Here is a 13,520-nt window from a genome sequence, read left to right on the forward strand (position 1 = left end):
GGGGGTGGTGGTCGGGGGTTGTGGAGTATTGTGAGTTGAACAGCAGAGCCCCACTCTAGCTGAATGGGCATTGTCATCTGGATTTCTATGGCTAACCAAAATACTTTCTCCCGCCGTGGGGGTTTATGGATTCACGGTGGGAACGGCATGCATTACGCACAGCCGTGGAGAGTTCTCCTGCTTCTGCAGACTATCACAACTCAGTTGTCAGTTGTTTAGTTTAAAGGACACACTTTGACTAAATATTTCAGACAATATATTCAGTTTAATCTTAATAAAATGACACAATATGGCATCTTCATATACAAGAATAATGAATCATTACATCAAACATCAACAAACCAACAGAAAACAAAATTTATTCCTAGAATTTCTAAAAAGAAAAGACTTCCGACGATGTAAAAACGTTGCAGGTGTTCAGTGCAGACGAATAACGGACTGTAACATTTCAGGTTGTGATCTACAGATCCTAGGCTCTCCGAAAGCTACAGGTCCAAAATTAGACTGCACACTGCACACTTTAAAGTCACCGCCATCAATTTCTGAACAACAAAAAAGCCTGCCCGAGATTTATTGGGACTTTAACATGTCTAGACTTTTCTTTTTCGGTCTTTATTGCTTTTAGACATTGTTGGAGTCCTCAACATGTTGGCGTAGTTCCACTAAAGGAAATAGGTCTTTGAATGTGCGAGAGTGCAATCATTCTCAGTTACTGTACAAGTGTGTGCTCACAATGAACATCAAAGCAAAAGAACAGAACAGAGCTATATATTCGATGGCAAGAGTTCCTCAAGAAAGGAAACACTTTGCAGTTACAACGGTAAAGAATTTAAAATAGCCTATAATAATTTCGAAGACTTACAAAAAGCAGGTACCTAACACAGATACTCCCTTTGTCGTGTGCTGCCTTTTATAGTAGATAGTCTTTTTTTAATCTCCTGTAGATGCAAAAATGATTTTTGAATTTGTGGTCCGAGCGTATTGAAGGGCCAGTGTAAAAACAGCATTTGTGCTTCCATTGATTTTCAGAGTTCATATTTCTAAAAACAAAAACTGCAGGTGCAAAGAAATCCGTCAAAAAACAGTTTTTCAAAAGCTGCAGGTCACTTTTACGCACCGCCTGCTATGAGCACATAGCTACACATAATTCCTCTTATCATAGTCCCCGTTCGGCGTGGCTCTCTTAGTCGGTGCGTACTTTACCGAGTATCCAGAGTTCCCGCTGGAGGGACAGGAGCAGCACAGCAGCGATCCTCCGAGCAGCAGCATCGCTGAGGCCGCCCAGCCGATGTAGAGCGCAGCGCCGATCTCCCTCTTCTTTGATGCGGGTACCTGCGGGTTGTAAAAGTCCGATATGATGCTGTTGGCCATCCAGCAGAGAGGCACCAGCACAAACACACCACTGATGATGTAGATGACCCCTCCGGCGTTCACCACCCGGGCTTTGACGTACTCAGCGCGGATACAGTTGGTGCACTGCGCCCCCGCAATCACAACCATGAGCCCCAACACGCCCATCACCGAGGAGATGATGGTGAGCGCTCTGGCCGCCTGCAGGTCGTGGCTGAGGGAGAGGACGGAATCGTGCACCTTGCACTGCATCTGGCCCGTGCTTTGCACCACACACGTCATCCACAAGCCGTCCCAGATTGTCTGAGCCACCACGATGTTGGCTTCGATGAAAGCCGTCACCTTCCACATGGGCAGCCCGCACGAAACCATCACCAGGAACGAGCCAATTACGCACAGCGATAGTCCCACGATCTCCAGTCCGGCCGACACCATTTTCGCTCTATACGTTTAGTCAAAGCCTGTCTGAAACTTTTCGAACTCTCCCCTTAATGTATCTTCTTGAGAGCAAGGTGTATTTCTACTCTTTATCTCTTCGTTCTCGCCTCGATGTACAGGAGCGTCAATCGTTAGTTGCGCATCACTCACCACATTTACTCGGAGATGTAAGAGACAGCAGCTGAGTCTCTTTGTTAAGAGGTTGTGAAAACAACTGGAATCACAGAAGCACCGTACCACGAATATCTGCGGGGTGGGGGTGTATGGACTAGAGGAGAAACTTTCCTCCAATCAGATGTGGCCGCATCCTCAAGGGACCAATGAAAACGCAGGGAAGTTGTGAGGCTGAATAAAGCGGTCCAGATTGCATTGTGCGTTTGAACAGTTATTTACAATGAATAGAGGGGGCAGGAGAGGGGGTGAAGGCGTACGGGAGTGTTTTAAGGGTATGGAGCAGCTGAAATGCAGTGGCAATCACGGAACTTGTTATTGCTTTTTCAGACATGGAGGCTAGTGCCACTTGTCTGCGGTAGACCTATAGCCCTTAAAAGACCATTTCACACCCACTGTGATGTGTACAATGCTCTTCATTGGCTGTCTTAAAATGCCAGAAAAGAAGAAAGAAAAGAAATTATTTTTTAAATATAGCCTATTCACTTCAGTTTGAAGCAGTTTTTACAGCCCTATCTCAGTGTGTTTACTAAGAAAGCCTGATAATTTCTGTTTGGTCTACAGAAACATGTAAAACAATTTTCCTTTACACATAAGTTATTATTATGCACCACTCACAAGGAAAGAATTTGTGAAATGTAATGACTTGTCAACAAACAATAGGCCTAATTTACACTAGAAATATTCCCTTGATGTGTGCCCTTGATGGTGTTTTTATACAACCTGGCAACATCACAATGTAAAATACTTGTTGTTGCATTTATTTAAAGCTTACTTCAAGAAGTATCAATCAATTCATTTTAATAATTTCAATTAATTGTAAATGCGTTATATGCTATATTTACTGTATATTCATCTCAATTCATCTCGAATATTTTAAAACATCATTAGGCTGTGTTTTGCCTACAAAATCGTAATCTGTAAAGTAGGCCTATGTGCGACTGTCAAATGAATATAGCAGGCTATTTGAATTTAAAGAACATTATCCTCCGAAAGTAGTGAAGTAGAATAAACGGAAATATGGAAATGCCTGGACCTAAAATTGCATATAAGAAAACATAGGCTAACATGACCAATATAAAATTTATTTTCACCAAACCAAATACAGTTTGCCAGCTGCCCGTTTTAAATAAATAGCAAATAGTTCAATATTAGGCTACAATAAACTTTTCCCACGAAGTTTTGAGTCGACAAGGGAAAATACCCGTTACTGGGCGGAAGAAACTGTAACACTCAGGCAGCCATATTGGATCTAATAAGGAATGATGTTTTGCGGGTCAGCCGTCCTGACCGTTGAGCTGTAATGGCGTCAGTGGCGCAGCAAGATAGCTGGTCGTGATGAAAAGCTTCAGGGACGAGGGCGGGGGCGGACTCACAGAGACGGTTTCCGGGTTTCCCTTCCTGGGCTGGGACAGCGGCAAGAGGCAGAAACTCCAGTTGATTAACAATAATTCAAAGTTACGTTCAGGTAAGGCACTGCTCAGTGTTTTTTTTGTTTGTTTTTTAGAGACTTTTTGAATTAGAAAGAGCAGGGGGAAGGAGACCCACTGGAGAGTCGGTTGAAGGCTTGCTGGAAACATGACACCAGCCGCGGTGACAACTGTTGCTTGCTAAAGTTTGACTTGTAACGTTAACAAACTTCCAGTGCTGAATTACACTCAAATTCGGTTTATGAAACGACTTTTAAAAGAGTGAATCACGCTTTTAGGACCTGAGGTATTTAACTGCGTACGTGCAACTTATAACTTAATGTCATTGTCCCAGTTGATATGTTTGATCAGTCAGTGTCAGACTGGGTGTGGTAACGTTAGACATCCACAGACACAGAGGCCTTCACACACGTTTCAATCTCTCATATCCAGTGACTGAAGCATTGATTTATAATCTCCTTAAATATTTGACACAAATGTCCAAGTAAACATTTCGACCTCGGATTTTCATAACAATGATGATAGCCCAATACTTTTTTTGAAAACACTGAGTGCTTTTGAACTGATTTACAGTCCTATTGTCCCAGTTCATTGCAGGGAAACTCTACACTTCAGTGGGCCTTATATTCCTAAATCAGCACCATATAAAATCTGCATCAGACGTGCCTTTGAAAGTATTGACTTCCACACATTTCCTGTAAATCCCTCTTGTGTAACATTCCTGAACTCTGAAATCGCTTTCTAACATCCGACTAATCCTTGACCTTTTGATTGTAAAGGCACATTTGCGCAAAATAAATTTTGTGTTTAGACAACTTCACAATAACAGTGGGAAACAATAACATATTCTTATTATGTGTCTGTCTAAGATGGTGGCGGAGGGCCACTATTGAAGAATTATCATCCATCTTTGCTTGTGTTTTGGCTCAGTGAAAACATGCATATTCCACTTCCTTTCTTGCTGAGTGGTGAACACTATGGGCACGGTGGCAGACTGTGTGAGCTGATATCTCAGGCTAGCAGCTGCCCTGAAACAATTTCGCTTTTCACCCATCTGGACACAGATCAGTTTGCTATCAGAAGGACAACATCTATTACTGAAAGATGTCTCAGGCTTGTGGTCCAGCACCTTCACCGTTCTCTGACCTTTCCCCTTCCTGTGACCTTGTCTCACAAACACTGGCCAGCACAGGAGTTCCAGGGAAGACCTCTGTCTTACACTAACTACAAGGGGATGTTTCCTCCCGTTTTGTCTGTGGTGTAAATGGAAAAACAAAACTTGATTCACAATGACAGACCGAAGTGGACTTGAACTATTGTGTCAGGGGTTTGAATGATGGTGTTACACAGCAAGATACCTTTGTTCACGAGAAATACTGGGTGAAGAAATGCATGTACAAAATTACTTTGATCCCTACAAGTGTTGGATTTATTGTGATAACATTGTCATAATTGACATTTGTTTTACAATGCTGTAGTCAGCCAAGTAAATATGTTTGCCCTCACTAAATGTAGGCGTAATGAGGATGTGATTACCTCAAATTTAGGGCTGCAACTGTTTATTTTCATAATTTATGAATCTGTCATAACAATATTTATTATAATTTTCAAAGAGTACGAAGGTGACATGTTGTACTTCCTTGTTTTGTGTGACCAACAGCCCCAAAACCAAGGATATTAATTTTACCATGATAAAAACAGAAGAGCAGTACTTCCTCACATTAAAGAAAATGAAAATTATCAATTTGTAATTTTCTGTTGATTGATGGTTTCTTACTTGATAATGTATGAGTAATGAATCTAAGTTATAATCAAGTGATTTGTGTTGATATTCAACACTTGTTATCCAAAATAGTCATTTATCAATGCATTCATTTGCAATATTCTCACATTCAAATGTCCATTATCCAAATTATACAGATGGCCAGAAATGAGCATGGAGATTTAATTTAATTTTTACTTGCAACCTTAACTGCACCACATTGTTAGTTTCACAATGAATCATCAATATAGAGCTTTATTTTTTCCACCTAAACTTCATTGTATTGTTCAGCAGCTATTTTGTTGCTGCATGACTCCCACTTGTTCCCCATCATCATAAACGGTCCATCCTGTGCTTTAAACTGTGTGTGTTTGGTTTCCTCATGGTTGAAAGGCTTTTTCATACCGCTTATTGTGGCTTTTTTTCCTTGCTCTGTGCCCATATTATAAAGGGGTTTTAAAACCAAAACCTAAAATACACTATCATATCTTTATTGTTTTTGCCCACCACCACTACCTTTGGTCCACAAGGGCTACTTAATTACTGTCAAGCCCCCCTGTTTGTGTGTGTGTGTGTGTGTGTGTGTGTGTGTGTGTGTGTGTGTGTGTGTGTGTGTGTGTGTGTGTGTGTGTGTGTGTGTGTGTGTGTGTGTGTGTGTGTGTGTGTGTGTGTGTGTGTGTGTGTGTGTGTGTGTGTGTGTGTGTGTGTGTGTGTGTGTACATGCGCCAAACATAGTTTTATTATGCTCAGTCACAGTCAGTAGCGTTGGGGTCCCTGTTGCTGTGATCAGTTGCCAGTAAATTACCATTTTTGTTGTTGTGCCACCGAGTTCACTAAATCTCCATGGTGTGAAATTATTGTTTCAATGTTTCCAATAAAAGCAAAAAGACTTTAATCCACACAGAGTTGGTGTGCGGACCCTTGACACTGCCTGTCAGGAAGGTGAATAGTTCTTTCAGCACTGCTGCCTTTAATGGCTTCACTCCAACCAATAAATCAACTATAAATGCATTACATGCCAAGAACTTTGGCTTTACTAAGGTGGCATTTTTTCCCTTTTGGCCCAAACTGTTTAATCTCCCCTACGTCTGGCCTGTTGATAGCTGTGTCTGTAAGCAGCTCAGCAGCCTTGCCGATTAAATGGCCAGTATTAAGAGAGCATTTTTGAAGTGTGCCTCCCGCCTGTCTGTCCTGTAGTGTTGTCTTTGTGATATTTCAACTGCGATAATGGAACGGTTTAATTAATCTGCTGCCGGACTAATGCTGGTTCCCACAGAGAAATAACACTTGGGGTGTGTGTGATACACATGAATACGCCTGTGTGGGCCGCTACATTAAATGAGTTCATTTACAATGAAAGCACATTTATTATCGTCTTTGTTGTGTTTTTAGGGCTAAAACTAACGATTAACCCACAATAGTGTTGTGGCTCTAGGGAGGGCCAGTCCATCACTTTAATCCAAGCCTGACTTGTTTCTTTAGCGCCACCATGGGACCGACATTTTAGTTGTCTCAACAAATATTAGATGGATTTCTATGAAATGTGATACAACCATGCTGCCCAGAAGATGAATCGCAATGATTTGGTGATCCTGTGACTTTTCCTCTCATGCCACCAGCAGATGAAAGTTTTGTCCTGGGCCTGGCACATATTTTGTACAGAGATTCATGTTCCCCAGAGGATGTATCCTAATGTCTTTGGTGATCTTCTGAATCTTCCTGTAGCATCCCCATGAGGTTGACATTTGTGGTTTTTAAGAGGAATGTCAACTATTGTATGGACTGCCATGAGATTTCATACACACATTCATATTTTCCAGACTTTGGTGATTCCCTGACTTTTCATTCAGCTCCATCATCAAGATCAAATGGTTGTGAAAGACGGTAAACGTGGTAAACATTATACCTGCTAAACCTCAGTATGTTAGCATAACATACGCATTTAGCTCAGTAGAGCCTCACAGAGCTGCTAGTGTGGGTGTAGACGTTTTCATTATTGATTCATCTGCTGATTATTTCCTCAATTAAACAATGAATAATTTGGTCTATAAAATATCAAGAAAATGTCCTAGAGCCCAATTTTACATATTCAAATGTTTTGACTGACCAACTGCTCCAAGATATAAATTCTACTATCATGGAAAACCAGCAAATATTCACATTTGATAAGCTAGAACCAGTTAATCTTTGCTTTAAAAATGACTGAAATTGTTAGTTAATTGCACAATAGTTTCAACTTAAGTTAAATTAGAGTCATAATACTATGTTGTGGTTTTCATAATTTATGTTGGGGGCTCATTCTTAATGTCAGTGCTTTTCTCTTTTTTTCTTTTTTTTCTTTCCATAGCCACTCTCCGTTGGTCTGCCTTGGTTAACCTTTAGACCTCTACGGCCCTAACCTGGCACCCCTCCACCCAATATTATTGGTATCTTTCCTTTCTGTCAAAATATGTGGTCGGAGCTGAATGTAATCAGGGGTGCGGCACGTGTTCTCCCTTCTCCCCATAGCTGAGCTGCCCTGTATAGGAAAGGCTCCAGGAACCAGAGGGATAAACAACCATTGTTCTCCCTGCGGGGTCGGTGAAACCACCCTGTCAGTAAGAGAGATCTTTGCCCACTTTCATATAGATACAAAGGGCCCTCCAACTATCATCTAATAGATTTAACCGTGTTAAATGGTTCCACAAGTCTCCTTAAATGTTTGTCGCATGCCAATGGAGAAAGGGCAATCCAGTTTCCCATGCCACCTCTTTTCACCCTAACTAACATTACATAACCAGAGTGCATCTCTGTTTGGCAGCGCACGACAGCCTTCCTCTTTCTAATGCTTATCACACTCCACCTGTCAAGTGCCAGTGTGTTGGTGATAAAATGGAGCCTGTTCTTCCTGCTCAGTCATTATGTAGCTAATTTATCAAGCAGGCTTGTTGCTCTGTTGTCTGCTCAGGGTCATGGGGCAGGAGCACGGGGTATATAAGACAGTTTAATGGTAGTCTGGGAACACACGTTGCCCAGAGCTTTTAATCTCTGCTCCTTCCTTGCGATAGTGGTAAAGAACATACAGTGTAGTCGTTAGCCTGAATGAACGTCTCAACGTGGACTCAGTGGGTAGAGTTGCTACAATTTACAACATAAATATCCTGAGGTGGAGTTGTCTTTTGTGATTCCTGCTTAAGAAAAATTAGCCTAAGGAAGATTTGCGATGTCAAGATAACTGCGGGCCCTTATCGCCTGTCTAATAGCTATCTTATGGCTATATGGAAGTCTTGCAAAGTAAGATATATGTATGTATATACCAAGAAAATATTTTTTACAACCATCAGAGATTTTGTCATTGTATTTGCGCAGAACAGCTTTATAAACAGCAGTATATAATTTTTTTTTTTTTTAAAGATTTTTTTTATTGGCATTTCCGCCTTTAATGATAGGACAGTTCAGACATGAAAGGGTAGAGATAGGGGGAAGGCATGCAGGAAAACCGTCACAGGTCGGACTCGAAACCTGGACCTTCTCCATCAGGGAATAAACCTCTATATATGTGCACCTGCTCTACCAACTGAACTAACCGGCCACGCAGCATATCATTTTTAATATGATTTTTGTAATAAAGCACCATGATTTGTCAGGTACTTCATTTGCTGGACTTGCCAAAAACTCACATTCCTGTTTATTTATTTTTTTAATCCATAAACAAAGTCTCTGAAGAAATTTGCGGAATCTTGAGATATTAATGTCATGATATAAAATAACATATACTGCGAGAAAGGATTTTATCCATATCACCAACCCCTATCTAATTTCGTTTTACATAGACCTATTTATACCAAAGATTTGATTCAAAGTGCTCATATTATGCTTTTTTTACTTTTTCCCTTTCCTTTATTGTGTTATATATCGTTTTTGTGCATGTTATACGTTTACAAAGTGAAAAAGCCCAAAGTCCACCACAAAGTGACTTACCATCTCCAACAGAAAACACTGTTCACAAACTGCTCCAAACAGCTCTATTGTAGTCCAGCCTTTACTTCAGAGACCAACGTGGTCACTTTGTAACTCACGTTATAATGCTCGCCTAGCTGCTAGCATGGCACGCCCTCATACTCTGCAACTGACTAACTAGTAGTCCTTACCTAGCTACTGCACATGTGCGACTCCCAACAAAGATGGAACAGAAGTGAGATGCCTCACTCTGTAGCTAAAACAGAGAGCTCAACACACAGGGTGAAAAGGGGAGCTGCAGCAATGTGCAGTACAACAAAAATATGGTGTTTTTTGAAAATTAAACCATGTAAACCTATTCTAATATAACCTCTAAATACAATAATGAACCTGAAATTGAGCATAATATGAGCGCTTTAAAGTTTATTTTTACAAAGAGAGCTCCAACAACCAATTCAAAGCAAAATCTCACATTTTCCCGAATATCTTTGTCTAGCTAACACAAGATGTAAACAGGAGGGTTTGCAAGTCACAGCAGCTATAATATTTGAAAATCAAAAGAAAATTGGTTCAAACTGAACAAAGGAAGAAAAGCAAAACCCTCGTGTTGGAAAGCACAAAATAATACATTTTCCTGATTAGCATTATTATTAATGTGGCAGGTCATTTTCCATGGACAAATGTCGCAACCAGGACTTGTCTTTATGGGTGCTTATGGTTTTTTTCTCACATGCTGTATGATTGTTCAAAATCTTATCACTTTTACTTTGGATAGATAAAACATGAGAATTACATTACAAAAGAAGTGTAAGCAACTTTTTTATTTTGAGAAAATCTTGAGTGAATTCTTGAGAACGCTTTTAATCAAGATGCCTGGAAGTAGTGTTTTGCTGCTAGTAGGGGGGAAGTTACTCTCAACTGTTTTTAAGGGGATTTTATTTGATTTCTTTCACAGCTATATCTCTTATTTTTTTCCACCAGCAGGCTCGTCAGCCATCCAGTAAACCGCAGCGATGTCTCAGTCTGGAGAGAAAGGGAAGGTGAGTAATTGTCAATACATTACAGTTTTTAAACTAAACTAGGGCTGTCCCAAACGATTATTTTTTTAAACGATTAATGTAACGATTCATTTTTCGATTAATGTAACGATACATTTTTCAATTAGCGATTATTTGTTTAACATCCAAGCTCTTCTCCCTTAAATACAGTAAAAAAAGTGTAATTTTACCAATAAATCCAACATAAGGCAAGTTGCAGAGTGTCTAATATAACATAACATATAATATAGTCTGTAATTGATTGGGTCACTCATGATGATGGTAAACCAAAAAAATAACACTGCCGACTGACAGCATTTGATGATGCTTAATGTTAAGTCATAGCGGGGCAATAAAACAAATCAACGGACTAACATACTGTTGGGCTACTACTGGGAACACATTCTGTGTCACTATGTTGATAATCGCACATGCTTGGGAGTAAAGCTTAAATCGGGCACAAAAAATCAAGCCCGACCCTACCTGAGCCTGTGCACGTTCTGTCCGAGCCCGACAATATTTTAATAACTGGGCTGGTATAACTGACATTATAAAGGACTCGTGAGATATCTGAAACAATCTGACCTGGTTGCGCAATTATCGAAAACAGTGCTACAGATGGGGGAGACACGATTTAGCACAGTTTACCTCACACTCAAGTCAGTGCAGGACAGACTACGGGAGAAGCTGGAGAGGCATAGCTTTCTCCCCACCCAATTAGGCTAATAAAGTAATGATTAAAAAAACACAAATGCTTGATCAGGGGCCTGGCCCGGGGATAGTGGCTGGAAATATCGCAACCCAGCCCGTGGGTCAAGTTCGGGCTCTGGCAGAGAATCTAAACTCTACTTGGGAGGGAAAGAGACTAAAAGGAGAGCAGAACTTCTAGTGTTTTGCTGCTGTTATCCTGACTCAGTGATGCATTTTACAAAGTCTACAGACTACCACGTTGTTGGCATTAAGAGTAAAATACTCCCACACTTTAGAAGACCGTGTGTGAGCCTTTTTCTTAACGTGTTGTTGAACTTGCGAGGAATCCATGCTTGAGCTGTTGCTGGAGGAAGCTATGTTTTATTTAGATTTCTACCCGTGATGCGTCAACGCACATTTTTTGTGTCGACGCATTATGTTATCGATTACGTTGATGATTCGTCCCAACCCTAAACTAAACTGACAGATTATAGAGTATTCAGCAGGGGTTTCTAAAAAGGCAGGGGTGATTAAGACTCATGGTACTTGTAATCTCATGCACACATGCTTGCACCGGCATCTATAGAGGATATCCTGTATAAAGGAGTGTTTCATGGCTAGGCTTTATTGCCCATTGGAATTTCTCAATGATATGCATCATCATCAATCTCACGCTTATACACTCACTTGCACCTTTACACACCTCATAAACAATGAAAAAACTAATAGTAAAATGTAGTGTAGGAAATCACATAAAATAACATAATTACTGACGCCTTTAATTAGATTTTACATATTGACTAGTGCAATACTTCCTTATGTATAATTTGTATATATGTTATGCTCCACAGTTCCCAGATGCAGCAGGTTATGTAGGGTTTGCCAACCTCCCAAACCAAGTGCACCGAAAATCTGTGAAAAAAGGGTTTGAATTTACCCTTATGGTTGTTGGTGAGTGATCACTTTTTTTCTTTTAATGTAGATAATATGGTTTCTTTAAAGAATAGAGCTGTATTTTCATTCTCTTTGTTTTTCAGGGGAGTCTGGCTTGGGCAAATCGACACTTATAAACAGCCTGTTTCTCACTGATCTCTACCCTGAACGCTACATCCCTGGTGCCGCAGGTATACTCCCCAGTGCGCACAAACACGCACACACAGACAAACACACACACGCATACGCCTGCATACACATACAAAAAAGTGCACACTGTAATAATAAAGAGAAACGTCTCCTGCAATGTCTCCAGCAGCGCATTATTTCAAGAGGAATGTTGGGAATGCCTTAGTCTCAAAATATGACCCTGCCCTTCTTATGACTTGACTTAGGTTAGGACTTGTGCTGGCTTGAAAACAATTATCCAAGCTCTCCCTGGTCCATGGTCTTTGTGCAGATAAAAAAAAGCATAGCTCTTTTAGATGACAAAACCAATGATTTCATCTTTTAAGGTGTATCCACCTTCTTGAAGCCTACGGTTGTGGCAGCTCAGTGTCTTGTGAAAGCAATAGCTCAGGCAGGAATTTGGGATATTAATGTTCCACTTGGCTACTGAGATGACTCCTCTGTTTATGCCAACCATCATTTGTTCGTGTACTTCCACTCTACAGAGAAGATTGAGAGGACGGTGCAGATTGAGGCATCAACTGTGGAGATCGAGGAGAGAGGAGTAAAGCTTCGCCTCACCGTGGTTGACACCCCTGGATACGGCGATGCCATCAATAGCCAGGACTGGTGTGTTTATGTGCTGTGTAGGAGTAGGAAATTATATCTCGGGACAAGTTTCCTGCCCAGAATGCTCTCTCATCCTTCCCTCCTGTTCTCAACAACTCCCTTTCTCAAGTTTTATCCCAAACTCCCTATCCCCTACCTCTCCTCCCTCTGCATTCCCTAGGTCTAGATTTCGTGTGTGTGTGTGTGTGTGTGTGTGTGTGTGTGTGTGTGTGTGTGTGTGTGTGTGTGTGTGTGTGTGTGTGTGTGTGTGTGTGTGTGTGTGTGTGTGTGTGTGTGTGTGTGTGTGTGTGTGTGTGTGTGTGTGTGTGTGTGTGTGTGTGTGTGTGTGTGTGTGTGTGTGTGTGTGTGTGTGTGTGTGTGTGTGTGTGTGTGTGGCTACCAAGAAGGACATAACTGCAAAAGAGATGAAATAACAGAAACCTTTTATTTCTCACAGCAGAATGTGTCTGATGTCACATTCTCAATAATTTGATAAATAATGTTTAAAAGTTAATCTAACTGGACAGAAATCAGTTAAGTTAGGTGCAATAGTAGGGTTTTTAACAAAGAACTATAGTGGGGTTTTTGCTCCAAAATAAAGATATCCTTTCTTACAACTTGATTTTCATACTATGCCGTCTGCCTAGAAGATAATTTAATGTGTTCATTGGTTAAACTTTATCTTTATCAAACCAGCTGAGCAGTCATTAACAGAAGGTGTGAAAATAGCTTATATCCTATTTTTGTTTTGTTTTAAAGCCTATAACAAGATGTCAACTTTTCTGCAACTATACAAACAGCAGCTGTAATTTTACTTCGACCACCTGTATTTTTAAAGTTTGTAGTGTAGAGTTTAAAGAGTTTCTCAGCTCATAGAGGAACATAAACCCCCGCAACAAAAAATTAATTCCATCTAATCCCAAAACTGAGATACAGAATTTTACAACAATAGTGGTATATCGCCTGACATAAAACCACAGTACTGAGTCATTG

General features: G+C 40.6%; 2 protein-coding genes across 3 annotated transcripts in view; one reads left to right on the forward strand and one right to left on the reverse strand.

Annotated features, from left to right (window-relative positions):
* Nucleotides 1–245: 245 nt before the first annotated feature.
* Nucleotides 246–2,045, reverse strand: cldn5a (claudin 5a). Its single transcript, XM_039804493.1, has one exon. It carries the CDS (start codon nucleotides 1,783–1,785, stop codon nucleotides 1,138–1,140), a length of 648 nt encoding a protein of 215 aa, XP_039660427.1. The 5' UTR covers nucleotides 1,786–2,045; the 3' UTR covers nucleotides 246–1,137.
* A 1,262-nt stretch (nucleotides 2,046–3,307) lies between these two features.
* The window catches only part of zgc:63587 (uncharacterized protein LOC393431 homolog), a 31,624-nt gene continuing 21,411 nt past the window's right edge, over nucleotides 3,308–13,520 (forward strand). Inside the window, exons 1-5 of one of the 2 annotated variants that reach the window (XM_039804403.1) lie at nucleotides 3,308–3,427; nucleotides 10,072–10,130; nucleotides 11,669–11,768; nucleotides 11,855–11,941; nucleotides 12,425–12,548. In XM_039804403.1, coding sequence (XP_039660337.1) covers nucleotides 10,104–10,130; nucleotides 11,669–11,768; nucleotides 11,855–11,941; nucleotides 12,425–12,548 — 338 coding nt within the window. In that variant the 5' untranslated portion in view covers nucleotides 3,308–3,427; nucleotides 10,072–10,103. The remainder of the gene's footprint in view (nucleotides 3,428–10,071; nucleotides 10,131–11,668; nucleotides 11,769–11,854; nucleotides 11,942–12,424; nucleotides 12,549–13,520) is intronic. The other variant, XM_039804404.1, reaches the window with a different exon arrangement.

Source organism: Perca fluviatilis, chromosome 6, assembly GCF_010015445.1.
Source record: "Perca fluviatilis chromosome 6, GENO_Pfluv_1.0, whole genome shotgun sequence".
NCBI classification, from domain to species: Eukaryota; Metazoa; Chordata; class Actinopteri; order Perciformes; family Percidae; genus Perca; species Perca fluviatilis.